The sequence below is a fragment of the Aythya fuligula genome, chromosome 1 (genome assembly GCF_009819795.1).
Source record: "Aythya fuligula isolate bAytFul2 chromosome 1, bAytFul2.pri, whole genome shotgun sequence".
NCBI lineage: Eukaryota > Metazoa > Chordata > Aves > Anseriformes > Anatidae > Aythya > Aythya fuligula.
In genome coordinates this window covers 188,537,280-188,561,035 of record NC_045559.1, presented here as the reverse complement: position 1 = coordinate 188,561,035, position 23,756 = coordinate 188,537,280, and the positions used below count along the sequence as shown (strand labels likewise).

The 23,756-nt window shown below is 39.8% G+C and overlaps 1 protein-coding gene across 6 annotated transcripts in view; it reads left to right on the top strand.

Annotated features, from left to right (window-relative positions):
• ZMYM2 (zinc finger MYM-type containing 2) overlaps positions 1–5,106 on the top strand; it is an 89,993-nt gene extending 84,887 nt beyond the window's left edge. For all 6 annotated transcript variants that reach the window (XM_032187277.1, XM_032187286.1, XM_032187268.1 and 3 more), the window contains 4 exons: positions 221–335; positions 1,407–1,658; positions 2,039–2,159; positions 4,127–5,106. In XM_032187277.1, the coding sequence (XP_032043168.1) occupies positions 221–335; positions 1,407–1,658; positions 2,039–2,159; positions 4,127–4,319 (681 nt within the window). In that variant the 3' untranslated portion in view covers positions 4,320–5,106. The remainder of the gene's footprint in view (positions 1–220; positions 336–1,406; positions 1,659–2,038; positions 2,160–4,126) is intronic.
• The last annotated feature ends 18,650 nt before the right edge of the window (positions 5,107–23,756 follow it).

The following is a 23,756-nucleotide window of genomic DNA, read 5'->3' as shown; positions in this document are numbered from 1 at the left end:
TAATTAATCTATGATTCATATCTAGTTAAAAATTTACAATATACATTGCACTGGAGTTTAAAACTTTTCCAGTATTTAGTAGGTTTTCATTTTATTTTCAGATACTGTTTTTTTTTTTTTTTTAAGAGTGCAAATATTGTACTGACAAACAACCCTGTAGTGCACAGGATTTGGCCTAATCTGACATTGTAAATATTGTCTGTTACTCTCTTCTCTGTAGTATTTATATGGAAGTAATCGAAAAGACAACATATTTATTGATCCAGTCTACCAGACGTTTGAACAGGAATTGAGTAAAATCCTTAGAAGTTGGCAACCAAGCATACTTCCAGATGGTAATTTTCTTTTTGGTCATGTATGTTTTTTCTCTCTTAATAGCTCTGTTTTCTTAAGCATGTAGTTACATAGAAACATTTTGTGCATTGATTAAAAATCACCAAGATTTCATCTAAGATTTCAGTTAAGACTGTGCCTGTAATTCTTATCTTTTTTCTTGGTAATCCATGTTGCAAGAGTTGATTTTGCCACCACCTGTTAATTTTAAATTGGCTATCCATCTTCAGGAGAGAGAAACCAGAAAAAGCAGCTTGTTTTCGACTTTTTACATGAGCTGGATTTATTTTTGCCCAAGTGAGTTCTCAAATGGGAAACAGGCAGGTGGGCACTGGGCTAATGAGCTATATATTAAGGATTAACTAGACTGGGAGAACTCTCAGTTTTGAGCCTTTTGCTCAGGAAGATTGTTGGTTCATGGAGGAAACAGAAGTGTGGTATTCTAGGAAAATTTTCCCGGCAGATCAATTTTGGTGCTGAACTGCAGAATCCATTCTTCCATCTCTGCCACAATCTTCTTGTGAGTGAGGGCTCCTCCTTACCAACCCCTTTCCTCTCTCTACTTGACATTGTCTTCTTTTTCTGTATAGATTTGGAGGGCTCTGTTTCTGGCCCTCCCTATGCAAACATATGCCCTGGAAGTAATTTCCAAGTGAGATATCCATGAGCAATAAGAATGAAGGTGCAGCTATTCAGAAACCTTGTGTGAGCAGAATATAGAGAACTAAAAAATATGTTTTTTTTTGAAGGGACTAAGATTAGCCCCTTGAACATCTGCTTTTATATGATAACGTGAGGGAGTCACATGTAAGAAATACTGTTGAAATAATTAAAGAAATGTATTCTGTATAAAATTGCATATACTTATATTCCTTATCAACTGTCTCTTCCTGAAACAATGGATGCTTGTGTGCTTACTGGGTGGTTTTTGTGGGCTTGGGTGTATGATGAAATATGAGAGGCTTCTCTCATGAGCATTTTATTAAATTTTACATCAAACAAGAACTTTATTCTTTTACATCTGGACAGTTTATGGGCTAATCCATTTTCTCTAATATTTTTTTTTCCTGAAGGGTCGATATTCTCTCGAGTTGAAGAAGATTATCTATGGAGGATTAAACAGCTAGGATCACATTCACCAGTTGCTCTTCTGAATACACTGTTCTACTTTAACACCAAGTATTTTGGTCTGAAAACAGTGGAGCAGCACTTAAGACTTTCTTTTGGCACTGTTTTTAGACAGTGGAAGAAAAATCCTTTAACAATGGAAAGTAAAGCTTGTCTTCGATATCAAGTGTCTTCCCTATGCAGAGCTGATAGTGAAGGTACTATGACAGTTTCAGAATAAGTATTGTACAAGTATATAAGTATTGCATCCACGTTTTGCTCATCTGAGGGACATCTGGGCACCTTGCCAGGAGCCAGAGGTCTGCCATGGCGTAGAGTTTAGCAGCTCTTGGCTCCTGGATCTTTAATGGGAGTGTGTTGTCTGTGGAGACTACAGTAGTAATCTGCAGTGAATGATGCCTTTCAGCTCACTGGTCTACATGCTACATCTGGGACATTGTTGTGGCTATGGGTTGCATTTCCAGTGTGCAGATATACATAGCTCTGGTGATTGAATTGCAGTACCTGGTGGGTTTTATTGAAAAATGTGCAGTAACCTCAAGTTATGGCTTAGATGTTCTTTGTTTTCTTCTTAAAGATAAAATTACTACTGGAAAAAGGAAACATGAAGACGACGAACCAATATTTGAACAAATTGAAAACACGTCTGATCCAGCTAGGTGCCCTGTGAAAATGTTTGAGTGCTATTTGTCTAAAAGGTATGTATGAAATGGTAATGCAGAGTAGATCTGAGTGGTAATACCAGAGTAGAAATGAATGGTAATACCAGAGTAGAAAAGGGATACTTTTTGATGATGAAATATGCTCAAGCAAAAGAAATGAATTAAATTCTTCTAAAAAATATGAAATGAAGGCATGGAAATTTCCACTCCTGTAAACAGACAATACCTGCAAAAGAGCAGTGGAGTACTTCAGTATTGGTTGTTAAGGGCTCCATCTGGGAATGATAATATGATTGTCTTCTTAACCAAGCAACATCAAGCATCTCTGCAGATTCAACAAGGAATCTGATAGGTTTTGCTGCTGAGGGTGTTTGTGAGGTCAGTGTCTCTTCAGTAAGAAGTTGGTCAAGACAATGGATTTGCTTCATGTTAAATCATCACAAATTTGAAATGTAGATACTTCTGAGGTACCTTAAAGTAAGTTAAAGTATTTTTGTAGTAGAAAAAATATTACTGACAGTGACCCACTATTTATAAATAGCTTGTTTCCTTCCAGTCCACTCAGAAATTAATACATTAAAAGAAATACGGAAAATTAAAAAAAAATAAATTAATTTAGCAGCTGAATGTTTTGGAAGTGTTTGAAAACAGGATTTCATGGAAAATATTTTTCATTAATTGGACCAGCCACCACAGCAATGGATTTTAGTGGAGTTTTTATGTAACTGTAAGTGGAATAGGCAAGTGATACAGGAGAAGAAAAAGTACACAGTAGATCAAAGGAAATATAACACTTGACGTGTTTGGAAACAATGTTTTACTCTTAAAACTGAAGAAAGATGTAGACAGAAGTAAAGTATATGATGTTATAAAGAGAAACTTGTGGTTGTCTGTTAATGCAAGCACCTCATTTTTCATTAATTCAGTTGTGAGTGTTGTGAGGTGTATTGTTGTTTTTTTCACCTTTCCACTATCTACTGTCATGATCTGAAGAGGGTGTATTATTACACTGTGGAACATGTTTGTTGTTGTTGTTGTTTTTTTTTTTTTATTAAAAAAACTGATACTCAACTTCTAGTAGTGGGTTAGTGGGGATCAAATCACTTTTCTATAGAAAACTCTCAAGTTTGTGAAAAAGAACTCAAGTACGTCCATTTGGAACATTGTTTAGGGTCCCACTGTCTTGCAGATATTGAAATATTGGTCACCACTGCTATCTAGAGCAGCAGGCTGCTTTTCCTGGTTCCAATTCTAACAACATGTACTTTGCATCTTTGATGAAATCATGTAATTAACATATTTAACACTTTAAAATCTATTGTACGTGAAATATTGCAAAATTTAAGGTAATGTCAGCTTTTTGAAATATATTTGCCAAACTGTGGTTGAAATATACTTGCTAAACAGTTGACAATTGCAACTGATACCTGAGGGATACTCTCATTCACAGTTGTGCACAATATACCATTGCTTGTTCCTATAAAAATGCTGGCTTTTCCAGAAAGTGGGAAGGAGAAGTGGGAAGCCTTAAAGATCATCTAACTCCAACCCCCTGCCGTAGACAGGGATGCCACCCACTAGATCAGGTTGGCCAAGTCCCCATCCAGCCTGGTCTTGAATGCCTGTAGAAGTGGGGCATCCATTTATGAAGGATAGAGCATGAATGAGCACTTGTATATGCAGGAATGAAAATTATTTCCGAAGACTTGCTTAAAAGAACAAAATACTAGAATTTCCTAGTGGTGTAGAGGGTATATCTGAGTTGGATTAAGCATGTGTGTGAACTCCAAAATACATCAGGTCAGGTGTTAAGGGATTTTAAGGCTTAGTGACCAACCCTCTGAGTAAAATAGAAGGAATTTTAATATTTTTCCACATTAATCTTCATTTAATAACTTGCCTAAATACACGTAGGATTTCGTTAACACAATGTCAGAAATATTAATGTATTAATACGTTCTGTGAAACTGTTATTCTAACTCCCCTTGTTTTCCACCTTGTAGCCCACAGAATCTGAATCAGAGGACGGACATGTTCTATTTGCAACCAGAATGCTCTGTCTCCTCGGATAGTCCTATCTGGTACACTTCCACCTCACTGGACCGCAACACTTTGGAAAATATGCTCGTACGGGTTCTTTTAGTAAAAGATATTTATGAAAAGGACAATTATGAACTGGATGAGGACATTGATTAAAACAAACTTCCAAAAACATTCAAGAAAACAAACAGCATTAGATATAGTCATGCTGCTAGACCTTTATTATGGAGAACATTTCAAGTTTACCCTTTGTTTTATGAGTTTTGTAGCAGTGTGTACCCTCACCTGGGTATTACCATGTAAATAATCTGTGAGTGAAAGTTTCCATTATTCTGCATAGTGATTTTAGGACACATAACAAACACATTTCAGATTCTTTTTTTTTTTATTATTATTTATTTGATTAGGTATGTTTGTAACTTTTTACATTGCAAAAATATGAATGAGAATGTGCCATGTGTAATTTTTTTTTCTTGTAGTAAGAGACATCCATATTGCACAACTCTGCTGTTGCAAGCTCCCTTGAAAGGACACTCTTTTACTGGGTTCTTAAACCAGATGGTTGTGTATGGGTAGCACTACTAAAGTTTAGAACTTGCTGTGTCTTTCAGAATTTTTAAATAAATTGTAAACTAATAGGTTTTTTACTTTTTAGTTACTGAAGCCTTATGAGGTTATGTAGAGAGATTCCATCTTATGTACCAAAAATAGACAAAAGAGAATGCTGTCAATATTGGTGTACTGTAATGTGAATCTATTCTGGTGAAAACATTTTTTTTGTTGCCCTTATTAAAACCTTAGTGTCCTTTCCTTATTTGTGACTCTCTCTCAATTGCCCCTACAAATAATATATATATATATATATATATAAATAAATAAATGAGCATAAGCTTAAAGCATGTGATCATCAAGACATGTATTTTGTTTAAATAAAAAAAAAAAAAAGCAAAAAAAAAAAAAGGCAAAAACAAAGAAAAGGGAAAGATTAAAAAAAATGTCTGATGACAATGCTGTATAATTCTTTTCCATTACTTTTCCTGCCATAAATGCTGGTACCTCATATTACTGTAAATCTGTCTTTGTAGCCTTAGAGAAAGGAATTTTAATACTGTATTACATAAAGTAATACAGTTTACTAAATTTGAACTTGTTTGTCCTTGCATTGCTGTACTTAAATACAGTGAATACTTGACTATGGGTGGGAAAATTCTTTTAACTAATGCCTCCATTCAAAAGCCATATGACACATGATGTTGCAGAAAGTTGAAAGATAATTTTTTTGAAGAAAACTCCTTTCATGTGTTCTATATCTTTTCATTGTGCGTATTTTGCATAAGGAGTCTGATTTCCAGATACATGTTTATCTGCTCAAGTTTTGTTCCTTGCTCTTGTTTAACTGATGTGAGCAATATGGTGGCTGATACAATGATTTTGCTATTGTACTGAAAAAATTGTAGTAGAATATTCTACTATGAAGTAATAGTCATGACTTTTGCTTTCTTAAGTGACTTGAAATATGTTGAGAGGAATCATCTGTTAAAGGGGAAACATTGTGTGCGTGTATGTACGTATATATATACACCACCTTAGGACTCATTTCTTGCAAGGGCTGCATGGCTTTTTCATTTTCCTTAGATTAAAAGAATGCACATAAGGACTCATCTTTCTATATAGAGAAATAAAGCTTCAGTTGCTTTGTTTTGGTAAGCAAGTTTATTTAAATTTCTGCTATTCTTGTGTGTCCATGATTACATATTAACTTTAGATATCACTATTTCAAAAGTAGATGTAGTGTATATATTCATATATTTTTTTAATTTTTTTCTCGTGGCTCTATCCTTCCCGTGAAATCAAGAAATAATACACAGCAACACCCAGTAGGTAACTTATAGCTTCAGTGCTCTAGTTCTCTAACAGTTTTTTGTTGTTTTGTTTGTTTTTCAAGCAACAGCAATACAATTTGTCCGTGGTATGTGAAAGATGAAATTGGGAATCGTAACCACAGTTTTATTCTGGCCACTCTGGTTGAACATCTGACTTGACCATGTGTTAAATTTTAAGCCTTCACTGCTATTTACCCACCTAAAATGTGTTGTGCTTAACATGAAATATTTATTTAAAACATTCATTCAAATGCTTTGAAAAATGGTAATAAGAATCACCCTTCTGTATAGTTTCAGACTTCAGATACTTCAGCATGGGCTTCAGTCTCACTGAGTTTCAGACAAGTATTTAACTGCAAACACACTTTTGTAAAACTACAGACTTTTATCACGAAACTGAGGTACCCTGAATCAGGACTAAAGTGTGTGTATGTTGAGTGTTAGTCTCAAACAGAATCTGAATTGGTATTAGCAAAATCAGATTATGCCTATTAAATAATAAGGTTAGTTTGTAACATGTTATACTGAACAATGCATGTACATTTTCAATGTCATTAGAAAATAATGAATGCTCTCTTTAATTTTATCAGAAATCATATTATCCTGAATTCATCACATTTACTACACAGGATTCACCTTTCATCAGTAAAAATATTAAAGTTAGGATTTGAAATAACTTTTATGTACAGATCCACATTGGAAGCAAAAAGGTTTGACAAAAAAGTAAGTTTTATTCCAGAAGATGGAGCTATTCCATCATCAACCATAATGTTTTTCATGGGTGTAGTGTGTCAAGGCCAAACATTGTAAACTTCTGAGATATTGTGGTCAAGATTGCATCAAGGCTCAATGTAAACGTGCTTTTCCTAAATTTGAGTGGTAATGATTGTTGTACAGCAAACTGTGCAATGCTGTGTCCTACACAGAGCTCCCAACCTAACGATATGCATCTGAATCCTACCCTCTCTTTCCCCCTTGAGAAGGAATTGTGAAGTGGTAACCTGGATATTCTGGCCATCTCTGTAAGCTCTGGCACAGCTCACCTGCAAAGTGCATGTGGGAAGTGCTCTACTTCTCCTCAGCTGGAGACCTTGTCTTGAACAATTCATCGGTGAAGTTGTAGCCTCAAGATACTGGGAAAATGAGAAGGCAGTTGTAAGCAAATTACATAGAAAATATGCCTCATTATGAAAAACTGAAAAACTCATGCAATCTTCAGAAAAGTAATTTGCTTTGTCAGTCACATTTTTTCCGTGTATAATTGTGCAGTAATTTTGGGAGTATGAGAAAAACGCAGCCTAGGTATTTTTGTAATTACTGAACTAAGCATAAATTACTGAAAAAAAGGTGGTTATTGTGGAGTAATTTTAAAGTGTACAATGTTATTTGCCTTTAAAATGCCACTGTGTGAATCTATAATGTAACAAAATTTGTTTTCTTATTATCTACGACTTTGTCCTATGAGAGGCTGTGTAAAATAGGAGAGGTGGCCAACAAAGCTGGCAGCCCTGAAAGCTGGCAGAAATGTCTTTGGGATAGAAGAGAAAAGATGGGAGTGGTAATGGGCATGCACACCATATTGCCATTTCAGCAGACTTTGTTCTTTTGGGGGAGGGTGTATAGAAGTTCCTTCTTGTTCTAATACTCACTTTCCCATTTTGGTCTGTTGCTGTTAGGAAGGGCAATTAAGTATTTTCTTTCCATTACAAGTAGAAGGGAGTATGGCCTGGAGTAAGCTGAGTGGGAGCTTTTCAACTTCCTCTTGCACCGAGGGCACCAGGACTTTCAATGAAACTGAAATTCAGAATATTTTAAAGCCAAGGAGTTACCAAGATTTAAAATAGTATGAGACCCTCATAAGTGAAACAAGACTGTCTGGGTTACAACAACAAATGCTAATGATGTTTTGGAAATGTTTTGAAGTTTACCTTGAAGTTTGACTTACCCTCCGTTTAGGGCTAGATCGAAGCCGTAGGGTTTGCGTGTGTCTCCTGAAGAGCCTGATCATGGCCAACAGCACAGACTGTACTCTGCCCATGGCCTTGGGGATTTGTCAAGTCAGAAATCTTTCCTGTAGCAGCTTTTTAATTTGAAATGTTGAAATCTGAAAGCCCTAGAACATGAGCCACAGCACAGGTGCTTGAAACCACAATGTAATGGGACAAGTGCTTCAACATCCAGGCTCATGCTAGTGTTAGTAGTGGTAATTGCCTGTCTCTTTGGACATCCGCAAGCACAGCAGGCATCTCACAGGCATAAAAAGATGATGTGGGGATCTGTGTCTGTTCTTTGCACCGCTCCATCCGGAGCTGGCAGCCTTGGGAGAGCGGCTCTGCCTTGGCAGGGCCCCAGCTTGCTGTGGGTGGCCCCGAATTAGGCCATGGCCGGAGAGAGAACTGTAATGATAATTCCACTTCTTCCTTATTCTTCAGTAAGGCATATTTTCACCTCTTGTTAGCTTTACTAAAGTCTTCACCATCCTCAAGCCAATTCTGACAGGCAGAATACCAGAAAGGATTTGAGTGAGACACTTTTGTGGTGAGCATCTTCAGGGGTATGTGGCGGTGGCTGGAGAAGCTGGTGTTGGTGGGTGAGAAGAGTGAGCAACTGCAGAGAAGGGACAGAAAAGATTGGTTGTATCCATGTTGAACAGATTACAGGGTTTAGAAGTGTAGGCTTAATTTGTGTTCCCACAGTCCCTTCCAGGCTTCCATCCCTATTCAAACTTGCTGCATAGCCTGTCTCAAAGGATTTCGCCCAGCTACTGCTCTATGCTGCTAGTGGGCATAGAAACGAGGTAGATAATTAAAATCATTTTTCATAACGAATTCTGTTTTCAGGATATCAGTATCTTGGTGTTTCAAAATGCATTTATTTCATACAACTGGAAAATTTTTGTATTTTGTCACCTAAGAATCATTTGTTTTCATAGAGTAAAGCCATTGATATAGCAGTCATGGCATATTTGCTTCTGCATAATTTAAGCAGGGAAGGATGCTGTTAAATCACTGTATGGTGTACCAGGTACCAGCAAGGAGTCACAAAACTTTAAGTGTTAAATCAAATATTTTTCTATCTCTAGCCTCTTTATTTTATTTTTTTTTTCTTTTGAGAAAATCTGTAAAGAAAGTTGAGTCCTTGGAATCAGCCCTTAAGGACAGCGTCAGTTGGGTTTCCTCTGCTGCTGGCAGTCAGATGTGCGAGCTGGCTGAGGTGGTCCTCGTGTTTGTCACAGCTAGGAAAAGCAGCCCAGACTCTGCTCCCCTCATGAACCACAGCATTATCCAGGCAAACCAGTGGCAGTCCTGGAAGCAAATTTCTGCAAACTAAAAACAAATACAGAAAGAAAACAAGAAGGTGGATCTGAACTTTCATTTCTAATTCAAGCGATTTGTGTACTCTCAGACTTTGTGGATGTGAGTGTAGGTGGGACTTGGACAGGACCTGAGTTTTGCTTTCCCCATGGCGTGGAGATTTTTGGAGAAGTGGCACGTGGCCCTGGACGAGGCCTGCTCCTGCCTGCCATCCAGTTTTGCACTATCAAAGCCAGTCACATCAGTGCTGAGAGCTTCCCAGAACTGCGTGCCAAGCTGAAGTCTTTACTTTACTGGTTGTACCCATCTTGGCCCAAAACTATGAAAATGACAATGTGACTGGACGGCAAATGCTGAAAATGAATCTCCCTCAGTGATGCGTGCAGGTTGTGCAGGAGGTGAAAGCTATTTGCAACAAGGCCCAGGTGTGCCAGGAAGAGGAGCCAGCGGTTTGTGTTCAAGAGGTCTGGAGAGAACAAGACCTAGCATTGAACTGCCTCCATTTTTCAGCTGTTGCCTTACTTTGAGGAAAATAAGCAAATGATGAATTGGTGGCTCATTCTGACCTGCCGTTTCCCCAGCACAAGCAGGCTGGTTTGGTTTCTCTCAGAAGAGGTCCTCAAGAATGGGTGTTCTGCCAGGTACAAGGAGAGGTTAGGTTTGTTAGCATTTGTTTTCCCTTTTTCCTTTTTTATTAGTGCTTTGGTTCAGTCACAGGGGAGGGAAGTGCTCAGGGCATTATTGGTTGTGTCATGTACAGCTAAGTCTTGAAAGCCTGTGCCTAGATAGTTTAAGTCCTCTATTTTGCTATTGCACTAAAATTTTGTTTCATAAAATATTAAACCCCCATGTTCTGTCTTAGAAATGAACAGGAACATCCTTGTCATCTGTATAATTTAAACTGCTGTTGTTTCTTTTGTGACAAATCACTAAGTGCTTTTCTGGTTTAAAAAAAAAAAAAAAAAAAAAAGACGTATTTTATTTCTTGTTATGTTTGCTGAGTAAGCAATATGCTTCCAACTGTCATCAAGATGATGTTTTCTGTTTTCAGCATACATTATGCAGGTGATGTAAATGTAGTATTTGCGTTTCTAGTCTTTAATTAAGAATTGTTGGAATACCCTACTTGAAGCTGAAAGGAAGTTTTTCAGCTCAGGAGAAAGCTGTGTCACCGTGGCAAACAAAGGTACCCACCACCACTGCCAAATGATCGACCTGGACAAAAATAATTCCGGAAAGTCTTCCCTCCTCATTACATCTGAAAACATCTTCTATTTGTTTTTTCTCTAATGCCAGAAAGGAAATCTATGCTAGTACACAACAAATCAATGATTGTAATCAAAATAATAGATACCGAAAGATCTACAGTCTTATTTCCATTAACTTAAAAAATAAAGCCTTATTTTATTTGTTTATTTATTTATTAAGATTAAAGCGGAAGGTGAAAGTTGTTTAAAAAAAGTTTTAAAAGAGAGCAGGAGGAAGAGCGTTATTTGATGGGCTTAACATCAGCTGAGGCAGCTAAAAAATAAATAAATTCTCTATGAGTGTGTCCTTCAGGTTTGTTGGAGGACAAAAACCCAGGTGTCTTGCAATGTACAGACTTGTTCATATACATTTTCTTATATCTTGAGTAGTTTCTATAGACAATGTTCTTGAAATGGTATACTTCAGAGAAATAACTATGGATTGCACTGTCTGTTAATGTATATTTATATGTATGTGTATGTATGTTCACCTGGAGAAGTGACCATGTTGCACTGCAGCCATTATTTCCTCTGACCCTCAGGTAATAAGTGTTTTTTATTCTAAAGTCTCACCTCATCCACAAGGACAAGGTCCAACATTCATTGTCACATTTAAAAAAACACTGTCTGCTAACTCCCCAAGGAGGACATTCTTGTTGGTGTCATCATCATGGCAAAATAATGTGATTTCTCCTCCAGCTTGACTGGAGAATCCCATAAAGGAAACCCCCTGGAGAGGAGGTACAAAGCAGCAAGCTAACTCTTCACATCAGCTAAATCCCCTGAACCATGAGGAACAGCTTGGGTTAGTTAGGTTTTGGTACTTTGCCAAAATAAAAGAGGATCCTATAAAATTCCTTAGTAACAATGTGGTCAAGAGTTTAACAAGGGACCAGAATCTGTGGTGCAATCATTGACCTTTCTGGGGAATGGAAGCCTGGCAACGATGTAAAAATGATTTTTATGGGAGAAGGACTAAAATATTCAGACTGTTTAAGCTCAGAAGGGAGGAAGTGAATAATGGGATGTCAATATAAAGTGTCAAGCAAAATAATTAAAATTTAACATGAAAAGAGCCACCCGTTCACAGCACATTGTTAGTCCACATAAACCCACTGGGGTGTGATCTCAGGGTGGGAGCAGTGCTAAGTCTCCCAGGTAAGACTTATTTTTTGAGAGCAAGACTTGTATTTTTGTAAGACTTGTATTTTTGAGAGCAATCACAAGAACGGTTTATAGTTTTATATATATATATATATATATATATATATATTTTTTTTTTTTTTTCAAATATTAGAAAGTGAATTCTCTGGCCTATATATTTAAGGAAGTATCCTTGCTCCTCCTGTTCCTTCAGCAGCACCCTGGGACAGATGGCTGCAGTACAGGGAGAAACAGGTGAACAAAAAAGCCTCAGAGAAATAAGACCACTTATGGGCTGCATTATGCCCTGCCTTCCCAGAGGCACAGCAGTTCCCAACACAAGGGAGGACGTTCCTGAGTTAGAGGGGAGCTGCCTCATGCTACTGTCGTCTGAGATGAGTTACCAGGAGGAAAAAGGTTTCCTGGTCCCAGCAACGTGCCCATAGCCACTGCAGGACAGAGGTGCACTGGTGTGGGATGCATTTGGTCTGAGGAGTGAGGCCTGGAGCTGCTGGTGGCAATGGAGGTGCTGTTCCTGGGAAAAGCATCTCCAGCCCACTCCTGTGTTCACTCTTGTGTTTGGCTGCTCCTGTCTCTCCTTTCCTTCTCACTAATGGAGAAATTCAGTTGACCTGCTGGAGAAGTTCATCAGTCACAAGGAGCAAAGCAGTGGCAGTTCTGCTGCAGAACATAAAAATGTTTTCACATTTTTAGAATATATGTTTCAGAAGATGTGGTAGTATCAGATATGTATGTTTTCTCCTAATACAGACCTCCTCCCTACAAAACTAGGACAAGTTATGAAATTACATATGTGGGAAAAAGAAAAAAAAAAAAAAAGAAAACGAAAGATGGATGTACTCAGTTGTTTGTGTGTTTTTTGTCGTTTTGTCTTTTGTTTTTGTAGAAACATTTTTCAATGTGTGTAACATTTCATAGAAATAGAAGAGGATGTCTGCTAGGATTTAAAGATCCAAGCAAAAGTGACCAGATGGTGAAAAAGGAGTATGACTGCAGCAAGACTTCAGACTGAAAAATTAAATCTGAGTTTAGTTTCAAAAAAAAAAAAAAAAAAATGTTATTGTGAAGAACCATGAGCAAAAGGTGTCTAGTATCACCCCAGTGCTGTGCAAGGTTCATGTGGTGGAAGCATCCACCAGGAGACTCACCTCACTACAGATCTTGCAGGGTTTATGGTGGATTGGTATCACACCAAAACTCCTGTTTTGATCTTTAAAATTTCCAACATAAACTTTCCCTGCTGTGGTGTTCCTGGTAGACTGTAGAGGTGCATGTGAACACTGGCACAGGCTGCCCAGAGAGGCTGTGGGGTCTCCTCCTTGGGGATCTCCAAAAGACACGTGGACGTGGTCCTGGGCAGCCTGCTCTGGGTGTCCCTGCTTGAGCAGAGCTGGCACCAGATGGACCCAGAGGTGCCTTCCCACCTCCAGCATTCTGTGATGTGATGTGAGGGATAGGGAATTAGATGTAAGCTGGCTTGTTTGAAGCTCTGCTAAAATCTATTTTTATTTGATTCTCAACTTCCATGGGAAATCAGCACTCGGGTGCCCAAACTGTACCTTACAGAAAATGCAGGTACCAAGGAGAATGTCAGGAATCTTCCAAAAACTTAGACTGCCTTGCAGAGCTTTTTCTTTGGAGAGATTTTGAAGGTGAGTTTTTATAGCACAACATTTCTAGTTCATGACAATCACTTTGTTGAACAGTTGCTAGAGGAATCAATAGAGCCAAGCTTGTTGTTTCAGGAATGTAACTTTGCACAGTAGCGAACGCCTTTGAAACAGCTTTAATGGTTTCATAAATTGATATCATGACACAGTGCAAGCTATAACAAGTCACTGTTTGGACTCTGTAAAAGATCTGTTTCTCTGTCTGATTAAAAAAGACAGCACAAAAAATCACCTGATAGTAATAGCTATGAACACTGGGAATATGGAACAGGTCCCTTTTGCAGATTACCAAATGTGTGATACAAGTGGTGGAAACCTGGCAAAAGAAAACATTTCACAAGGGAGAAGCAGGGAGCTTTTGCTTGAGCAGCAGTACAAATTCCTCAAATTGCCTTTGCTTATTGGGCAAGGCAGGGATTATTTGCAAGATAGAGGAAATAGAGGTCTGTTCTTGCCACAACGCTGATCATTTGCTAGTTACAAGAAGAGCTTGTGATGACTGCATACATGAATCCAGCAAAAGGCACAAAGGAAATCGCTGTACAAGCAGTGTCTCCCATTGGGTTTACATTCATCAGTGATCTCTGAGCACATGTAAGACACTGGACACAAATAACTTCTTTTAACAGAAAATGTTCATTCAATACTAAGCATTTTCCTGCTATTTTTCCCGAGTATCAAGCAATATTTCCTTAACACAAAAATGCTGCTTGCATTTTAATCTTTGCAAAAATCTCATCTCATAGCTGCTGTACTACCTGCCGCTAATAGGGCCTGATCCAGTAGTGGCTGCAGGAAATGAAAGTGGTGACATTGCTTTCAGGGAGCTTTGGACACAGATCAGTGGACATGTTACGGTGATTACATTTCTCAATTACAATAAGACTTAAATTAGTGTTTTTTTTTTTTTTTTTTTTTGTTTTTTTTGTTTTTTTTCCTGTAAATGGGATTGTTAACTCCATTTACTGTATATTGCTGTAATACCTGCCCGGTTTGACTTCCACATGGTTTGGGTCAGAAGGAGTACAACAGTCATCCTCATGGAAGGAACAATACGTGTCTGCAGGCAAGTACCTTATATATTACCCTAATCCATTACTTGTACTCATTTTCAATATAATTTTCAACTGTTCCATCTTGTAGGTGCTGTAAAAAGCTTTCTGGCTAAACAGAAATCTCACTAGCTGTGCTGGGTAAAACAACTCGTGTACATATAAGTGAAGGCAGACCACAGTGCAGCTATTGCACACTTCCCAATGGGGCAAAAAAGTACGATCAAGAGCAGATTGGAAAAATTTCAGAATTACAGAAGTCTGTGGTAATTGGTGATTAATTTATTTTAAAATAGGTGATCAAAATCAGTTCCTTAAATAGTACCCAATGATGTCAGCCCATAAATTAACGTTGTATTAATGGCAAGCAAAGATAAATGATACATCAGAGCTATTTCTACTAAAATACGTCCTCTTGCAACAGGATGTAATCATTTGAAATCTTTTTCTTTCTTTCTTTCTTTCTTTTTTTTTTTTTTTTCTCCAAATTTGGTGTTGCTGACAAGAAGAGAGCCTTTTTATGCCATTGTGCGAGGTTTCTGAGACGATCACGTGCGCGAGAGCGCAGTCAATGCATAACAAAGAGTGCCGTGCATAACTGACACCACATACAATGAAAGGTTGATGTAACCACATTTCTGTTAACTCTGTGAAAAATCAGGCACATTAGCAATGTGGGTTTCACAGGGTTTTGTGTTAGGGTGAAATGAAACACATTAATTACACATTACTGTTAACAAGCAAAAGGATTTTCATAATTCCATTTTATTATTTTTTTTTTTTAAAGAATGATATGGAAAACAGTACCCTAGTTTCAATTCTCTTTTTTTTTCCTGAGCTTCCATTTCAGTGTGCTATGCGTCCAAACAGCAGCAAGCTGGCATTACTGAAGCATTGACTTGCTCCTGCTATATGGTAAATAGTGTGCTCTTACCGCTGGGTTTGGGGAATATGTGCTACATACCTGGGAAAGATGTGCTACAGCGAAGCAGGGCAAGAAAGAGCCACTGCTAACCAGAAACATTCAAACAAAAATGTACAGTTAAAAAACAGTCAGAAGAAATTTCACAGTGCACATTATTTTGTCATTATTTGATAGACCAGGGATAAATTAAGTGAGGCCACAGAGCACAGCAGCAGACCCACACCTCCCAAGCCCCTCAATGCAGATGTTTCCACCCTTCCAGCCCAGATGTGCCTGCAGAGCCAATCTCACTCACTCCATACACAACCAGATGGCATCCAGCCATCTGCCCAGCCAGGATGACACCTCCTGGGGAGGACAAAAATATCCCCACAGGTGTCTTTAGGACAGTGCATTCTCCTTGTTCCCCTCAGGAGAGCACCACAGCCATGTGAAACTTTGGGATGACAGAAACAAGAACACCACACCATTTCTGGGACATGCTGAACTCATTGGCCAACTGCTAGTGTAAGTGCCCAGTAGGCATCAAGTCTGTGGTAGACATCAACATCTGCAGGGAAACTTATCTTAACATATCTGAGGAAAAAAAAAAAAACACACACACAAAAAAAAAAACCTCTCTTAACCATGCAGACTGGGATGTCTTGTGATTGCCACCCACAGATGGCATTTGAAGACTGAAAAGATGGAGAAAAGCAGACTTCTGTGCAGTCTCATTTTCTTACTGGCTCTAATTCATCACTGGGGGGCTGCCTGCTGCAAAATGCCACTGCTGTGGTTGTGACATCTTGGCCAGCAAAACAGATCAAATGCTGCCTCAGGGTATCTTCTGCTCTTGGAAGAGGAAGCAAGATATAGATGTCACAGAAGCATACAATCATAGAATCATTAAGGTTGGAAAAGCCCTCTAAGATCATCTGGTCCAACCATCCCCTACCACCACTGTCACCCACTAACCCACGTCCCTAAGCACCACGTCCAACCTCTCCTTGAGCACCCCCAGGGACGGTGACTCCACCACCTACCTGGGCAACCCGTCCCAGTGCCTGACTGCTCTTTCTGAGAAGAAATGTCTCCTCATTTCTAACCTAAAACTCCCCTGGTGCAACTTGAGGCCTTTCCCTCTAGTCCTATCATTAGTTACCTGTGAGAAGAGGCTGACCCCCAGCTCCCTACATTTTCCTTTCAGGTCGTTGCAGAGAGCAATGAGGTCTCCCCTGAGCCTCCTCTTCCCCAGACACAACAACCCCAGTTCGCTTGGCTGCTTCTCACAGGACTTGTGCTCCAGGCCCTTCACCAGCTTCATAGCCATTCTCTGGACACGTTCCAGGGCCTTGATGTCTTTCTTGAAGTGAAGGGCTGTCAAATCAGTCACGGCCTTCCTGGCATCTTTGGGATGTGCTGATTTAAATCCAGCCCAGTCACAACCATCAAGCATGCAACAAGAATAGTCCTCTGGGCTCCTGGATGCTCAGGGCAGAGCGAGAGACACCATCAGTGATGGGTCCTCCCTGAGGGTATGATGACAGATGGGATTTACTCTCCCAGGACAATAGAGGGGTCCTGTGGCCCTTTGGCTGACAGAGAGGAGATGTAACCCTGGGTGTGTAGGTACAAGGCCTGGAGGAGAGCTGCCCCAGACAGCAATGATTTAACATCTGATTCTCTCAGAATGGAAGGAGAGGTGTTAGGAGACAGCACTGTGACCGGGCAGCCTAGGAGAGGTGGCTGGATCTGAGAGGAGAGAGGCTGCAGCCTCACAGGGTCCTCCTGTCCCACCTCCAGTGAAAGTACCTGCGCTTCTCCTGACACCTGCTTTGTGAGCAGCACCGTGCTGAAGACCTCGCACCATGCACACAGGAGCTCAGCACTGAAGACCATGCACCACGTATGCAGGAGCACCACGCCGAGGACCATGCAGCATGTACAGCAGAGCAATGCAGTGAAGACCATGCACTCTGTACACAGGAGGGCCACGTGCCACATATAAGTGAAGATCACACTCCTTGGGTTTAGATGGCAGCTGCAGTTTTTGTGGCAGTTTTGGGAAATGTTTGGAGGTGAGTCAGGATGAGCTGTGCACAAGGTCACCACATCCTCCTTCACATAGAAAGCTATTGGATTATTTCTGAGAGAAAGCACCGGCCTAAGCCAGCCATGCCACGGATGCCCAAAGCCCTGGGGCTGACAGCAGGTAACATTTGCAGGCCAACAGAGGCCTTATCCGTGTTTCCTTCTATGTTTTATGGAGAGCAAACCTTGTTGGGGAATGCTTTTCATCAAGAAAAATAAGCTTTATCACAATAAAAATGACATGCCTGCTGCTGGGATCCCTCCTGGAGCTGTGTGGTGTTCGGTGTCTTCGGTCATTTCTGCTCTGAGCCCCACAGCCAGCATAACTGGGTCTTTCCAGAAAAAAAAAAAATAAAATTATATGGGAGGAGGTTATAAAGCGTCTCTAACTCCAGACTGTTTTCTGCCTCATGTGCTCCATGCGTCCTGTGGTCAGATACAGGGATTACAGACGTTGTCCTTGACCTGAAGATACCCAAAAACATCATTGCAGCTTTTCCTGTTAGAACTCCCCTTGGTACCTCCACATTCAGTACGAGTACAGGCAGCTTTAGGGCACAACTCCTCATGGAAATCCCAGTGTGACATAAAGCAAAACTGGAGAATCACATTGCACAAGTGACTGTTTCCCTCCATTGCCTCCAAGGCAACACAAATTTAATCTCATCTAAACTTGCACGAGGTGAATCACATCCCACATACTATTAGTAACCCAAATAACTCTCAGGGTCTTTTACATTCTCTATTTAATTTTGTAGAAGTAAAAGTGTAATATCCTGACCCGTCAAAAATCAAGAAGCTATGGCAGAGAGCTGTTAGAGGAATATTTCCATGTTAATAGCCATATTACATCTGGGTATTTTCATAGCCTGCACGCACTCGGGAGCCCTGAGCTGTCTGTGGGCAAACCCACAGCTGGAAAGCAAGTGATGAAATTTCCCTTCCTCACCCAGCTGCTACAGAGTATGAGGAGGTAGGACGCTACCATAACTACCACCACATATGTGCTTAGAAACTGCTTGAAAGAGTCATTTGGATATTTAACTACTATTTTTGCTGAGTAAATCCAGATTTAATGGCAAAGTAACACCATCATGCAGTGGATTCTGGAAGAAATGGAAGACTGTGGGAGCCAGAAAAAGGGTCTGGTCTGGATACTTCCATCCTGTGGGAAGATAGCCTCAGACAGCTGCAGGAACGGTCATACCAGTTCCCATACTGGACCCCGTTCACATGTTAGAGATGTACAGCAAGACTGCAAACAGGAAGGGACAGCAGCAGACTGGTGTCCACAGGGCTGAACCCAGCTAGGAGGACAGCTCTGAAAAGACAGGACATCATCAAGAAGATCTTGAAGAAGATCAGGACATCACACTGGAAGAAAGATCACACAGAATCACATACAGAATGCTTTGGGCTGGAAGGGACATAAAAGATCATCAGCTTTGTGAGGTTCATGTGGTTCCCTGTTGAGTTCTCTCTGGATGGCAGCCCTTCCGTCCAGCGTATTGACCACACCATTCAGCTTGGTGTCATCAGCAAACTTTCTGAGGGTGCACTCGATCCCACTGTCCATGTCACCAACAAAGGTGTTAAACAGGGCTGGTCCCTGAGGAACACCACCTGTCACTGATCTCCACCTGGACACTGAGCCACTGACTGCAACTCTTTCAGTGTGAACATCCAGCCAATTCCTCACCCACTGAGTAGTTCATTCATCAAATCCTTGTCTCTCCAATTTAGATACAAGGATGTCATGCATGACAAATTCAAATGCTTCGCACATGTCCAAGTAGATGATATCAGTTGATCTTCCCCTATCCACCAATGCTGTAACCTTGTCATAGCAGGCCACCAGCTCTGTCAGGCACAATCTGGCCTGACCAAATTTAATTCTAAATGGGCTTTGGCTTTCCTAACCTGATCCCTGTCTGCTTGGACAATTTCTCTGTATCCCTCCCAGGCCATCTGTCCTTGCTTCTACCCTCTGTCAGCCTCCTTTTTCTGAGTTTGGCCAGGAGCTCCTTGTTCATCCATGCAGGCCCAACTTCATCTTTGTTGGAGTGCATTGTTCCTGAATAAAGTTTTTACAGAACTATGTTCTAAAGTAGTCAACTATTTATAACACTTAGTATCTTTATTGTTTATTCTAAAGAATTGTAACTGATGCTGTAGTTCACAGATTTGTTTCAGATTTCATATAGTACTAACACTACCATAATAATTTCTCTTAGAATATACATATACCACTGCAGCTCTTCAGAGTGTTTTATCAGCTTCATTTAATGACATGCACAATAGCCCTTTGAGTACTGGGGAGATAGAACAGCTGAGACATGGGAAGATATTTCTTAAGGCTATTTTGTGAACAGAAGAGTCTACTGGAACAGATTGTGTCTGAGAAGACAACATGAGAAACCAAAAGAAGAGCTATACGCACTGTGGAAGAGGGCTTTAAAATGGAGAAACAGGTTGCTTTAGTCATACTGTCATATATTTGTGTGTGTGTGTGTGTGTGTGTTTGTTTGTCTGCTTGTTTCCCCCAGAAGGAAAGGGCTGCTACTGGGTGGAAACCTCTCCTCATTCCACACCTGGGTTTCAGCAAAGCTGGAGAAAATTTGGTTTAGGAGATGAGGTAAAATGGCTTAGCTATGGGTGTACCTTAGAAGTGCGCAGGTGGATGTGTGTGGGGCCCAGGAGCAGGGTTACAAGCACAGGGATGTTTCCAGCCTCACCCCAACGACACCAAGCACCAGCCCAAGAGCTTTCATTTGGCCCTGCTGCTCTCCACAACGCTACTTAAACTGATAAATAAAATAAGGTCCAGACCAAATCCTGGCCCAGGGGCAAAACACAAGACAAGCTTACCCCGGCACTGCACCATCAAGTGCCCAACCCCTATGGGCTGGAAGGGATGTCCTCCCTCCCACCCGCTGCCCAGCTCAAGCACAGCGTGCTCTTCTTTGGCTCAGCTTCAGGCAGTGCCTCGCTACCTTTTAATTTCACATCATTTTTATACGCAGAGCTCTTTAAAGTAAGAGAAAGGGAAAGAAACAGAAAAGCAAGATTTTGGGCTGGCTTTGTCACTCATTCTAAACATGAAAGCTATTTACATGGTGTTATCAGTAAGCAGTCTGCAACAAATTTCAACCGCAAATTTTTTGGAATAAAATACTTTTGCTCTGTTATAGCTTGATTTATTTCATAAGGAATATGCCAACACTGCATTACCTATCATAAACCTATCTAATCACTATCCTTCAACCTTTTGATATGAATACTCATCATATATTGCCAGCATGCCAAGAAAAAAACAAAACAAAACAAAACAAAAAAAAAACCACCACAAAGTAGTGTTAGTGCATGAAGTATGAAGCTGATATCATGTTAAATCAGGTTGTCTTGAGCGATGTCCTGTATTTCTGTGAAAGAAGGTTCTTGCTCACTGTTCTAGCTGTTCCAATTTATTTTAAATGCATCAGGACATTTTTTTTGGAAGATGGAGATTTCTATCAAGCGATGTTGGCCAGACTCCAGATTTCTTCTATTCATCTAGAGCTATAACAGTACTGAACACATAGCTGTGAGTGTGAAAGCAATTTTCACCCCTGCATTTTTGTTTCTGTTCAATCCTCTTGTCCTTTTAGACAGCATAATAGAAGTGCTGCAGTAAGCGGGGTCAAGTAGGATATGCCGGTGAGAAATGTTAAAATGAGACTATAGGCTGCGATTATGGGCTCCAATGTGTGATGAATCCTTTTTAATCACATGATATGAACAAATGTCACCGTTTATTATAAAACAACAAAGTGTCCAGCTACAGGAGGAATAGAATGGATGACAACTGCATTTTTAAATGCTTTGTTTAAGCAAGTACAATGTGATCTTTTTAGGCAACTAGGAAAAACTGAAGTTAAAGTAATTGCATTTCCAGCCTGTTTCAGTTAGAACAAGTATCTTTTCAGGGGATGAGGATTCAGTACTCTTTATGACTCTCATGTGCAGCCAGTATCCACCTCCTTCTCTCAACTCAAGTGGAAATTAAAATTTGTCATTAAGAAAAAATATTAATTAAATATTTAATGAATTCATGATGTGTTATTAAAAATGTAAATACGAGAAGTTCAAGTGCAATTCTGTTCTAAAATTACTTTTATTTCTTGCTTTATTATCATTTCTTAAGACTTTGGTTCATGCCAAGATGTAGAAAAACTCTGAAATTAATACCATCCATTTTGACACATCAACAACTCTCCATCCAATCTTCTAGGTAAAAATATCACAAAATATTTCTAGTGCTCAAGACAATCAAGAGGTGTTGCACCTGAAGGGACAACAGGGACCTCTATGACCTAGGAGCCAGCCTGTGCAGACATCCCTGCTCGCTCCAGATCCTAGAGTTGACCTGTTGAATATATTCTGCTATATATGAGTAATTGAGTTAATTCTTTATCTAGTTTAATTCACAGAGCCAGGACAGGGCAGTAAATCCAGGCAGGGTGTACTGAAACTATCAGGGGGAAGCAGCCACTTAAGCTGCCAGCAGCCAGGTAAGCTTGTTTGATCCTAAAACTGGAGACACAATCTCTCTGAGTGGCCTTTTAAATTGCTTGTAAGTCCCTGTCAGAAGCATGAAGGTACTGCTGGGCTTTCTGGTGCCTTCTGCCAACCCAAAACAGGCTGTCATGCTGCCCTCCAGGCTGCATGGCAATTCTGATTCTTCAACTTTCTTGAACTGGATGACCAGCTGAGGAACCTCAATGTGCACAAATGCATGGGACCTGATGAGATACACCCACAGGTCCTGAGAGAACTGGCGGATGTAGTTGCTAAGCCACTGCTCATCATGTATTAAAAGTTGTGGCAGCCCAGACAATATCCACTGTTCTCCTCTCACCTACCAGGCCAGTCATGTCATCGCAAATTAAGTTGGTGAAGCATGACTTCCCCTTGAAACTAAGAACTTTTTAGTGCAGCAGGCACGCTCCTTCGGACATGGTGCATGGGTAGACAACTTCAGAAAAAGAGATTGCCTGCATGCTGCTGCTGAATTACTCTGTTCCAGGCCTGGTGAAGAGTTATAAATAAAACAAATTAAAGAAGTGTATAATTGGGCATACTGCAGCACTAACTCCCTCTTCAAATGAAGCGTAAGGGTGACAAAGTAACTATGAGTAACACAGCTGCACCCATGTCCAGTCATGTTCAAGGCTTACAAAAGGATAAGAAAGAAAGAAAGAAAGAAAGAAAGAAAGAAAGAAAGAAAGAAAGGAAGGAAGGAAGGAAGGAAGGAAGGAAGGAAGGAAGGAAGGAAGGAAGGAAGGAAGGAAGGAAGGAAGGAAGGAAGGAAGGAAGGAAGGAAGAAAGAAAGAAAGAAAGAAAGAAAGAAAGAAAGAAAGAAAGAAAGAAAGAAAGAAAGAAAGAAAGAAAGAAAGAAAGAAAGAAAGAAAGAAAGAAAGAAAGAAAGAAAAAGAAAGGAAGGAAGGAAGGAAGGAAGGAAGGAAGGAAGGAAGGAAGGAAGGAAGGAAGGAAGGAAGGAAGGAAGGAAGGAAGGAAGGAAGGAAGGAAGGAACTGCTTATTTCCAAACCACAAGCAGAGAGTGAATGGCTCAGCCCAGGTTGGATAGGAAATCTGCAGCAGAGTTGGAATATAAAGCTGTGTCTTAGTTTTTTTTCTGGTTCCTCAACCATAAAATCATTATTATTTTTTTTTAATATATGTGGAAGATCTCCCTTAATTTCTTGGTAAAGGATGTCTCTGATGTTGATTAGAATCAAATTATTTGATTAGAATCAAATTATCTCTATATGTTACAAAGTTTGCATCTCATTAGAATTCACGTGTGCCAAAATTCACAGAGAAATCACTATATCACCTCTTTGGTTAGCATATGAAATCTCTGTAGCCCAAGGCAAAAACTATCTTCCATGGAGACAGGGAGTTGCTAATGTCCATGGGGAAACAGAAATTTATATTAAATATATATATTATATATATAAATATATAAATTATTTATATATAAATATATATATTAAATTTAATTTATAATAAATTAAATACTGGAGAAGATGGATGTAGACTTGGCTGTATGTCAGAAAGCCATTTTTTCTGTAGTCCTGACACCAGTGGGGTGACTGCAGCCAGGAAGTAAGATTCACACATCAGCTATGCATCATTTGCTTTGTCAGACAGACTTTTTCTTGATTTGAACCCTTTTCTACCATTATTTCAGTCCCTGAATATCTGGCAAGAGCCCAATGAACT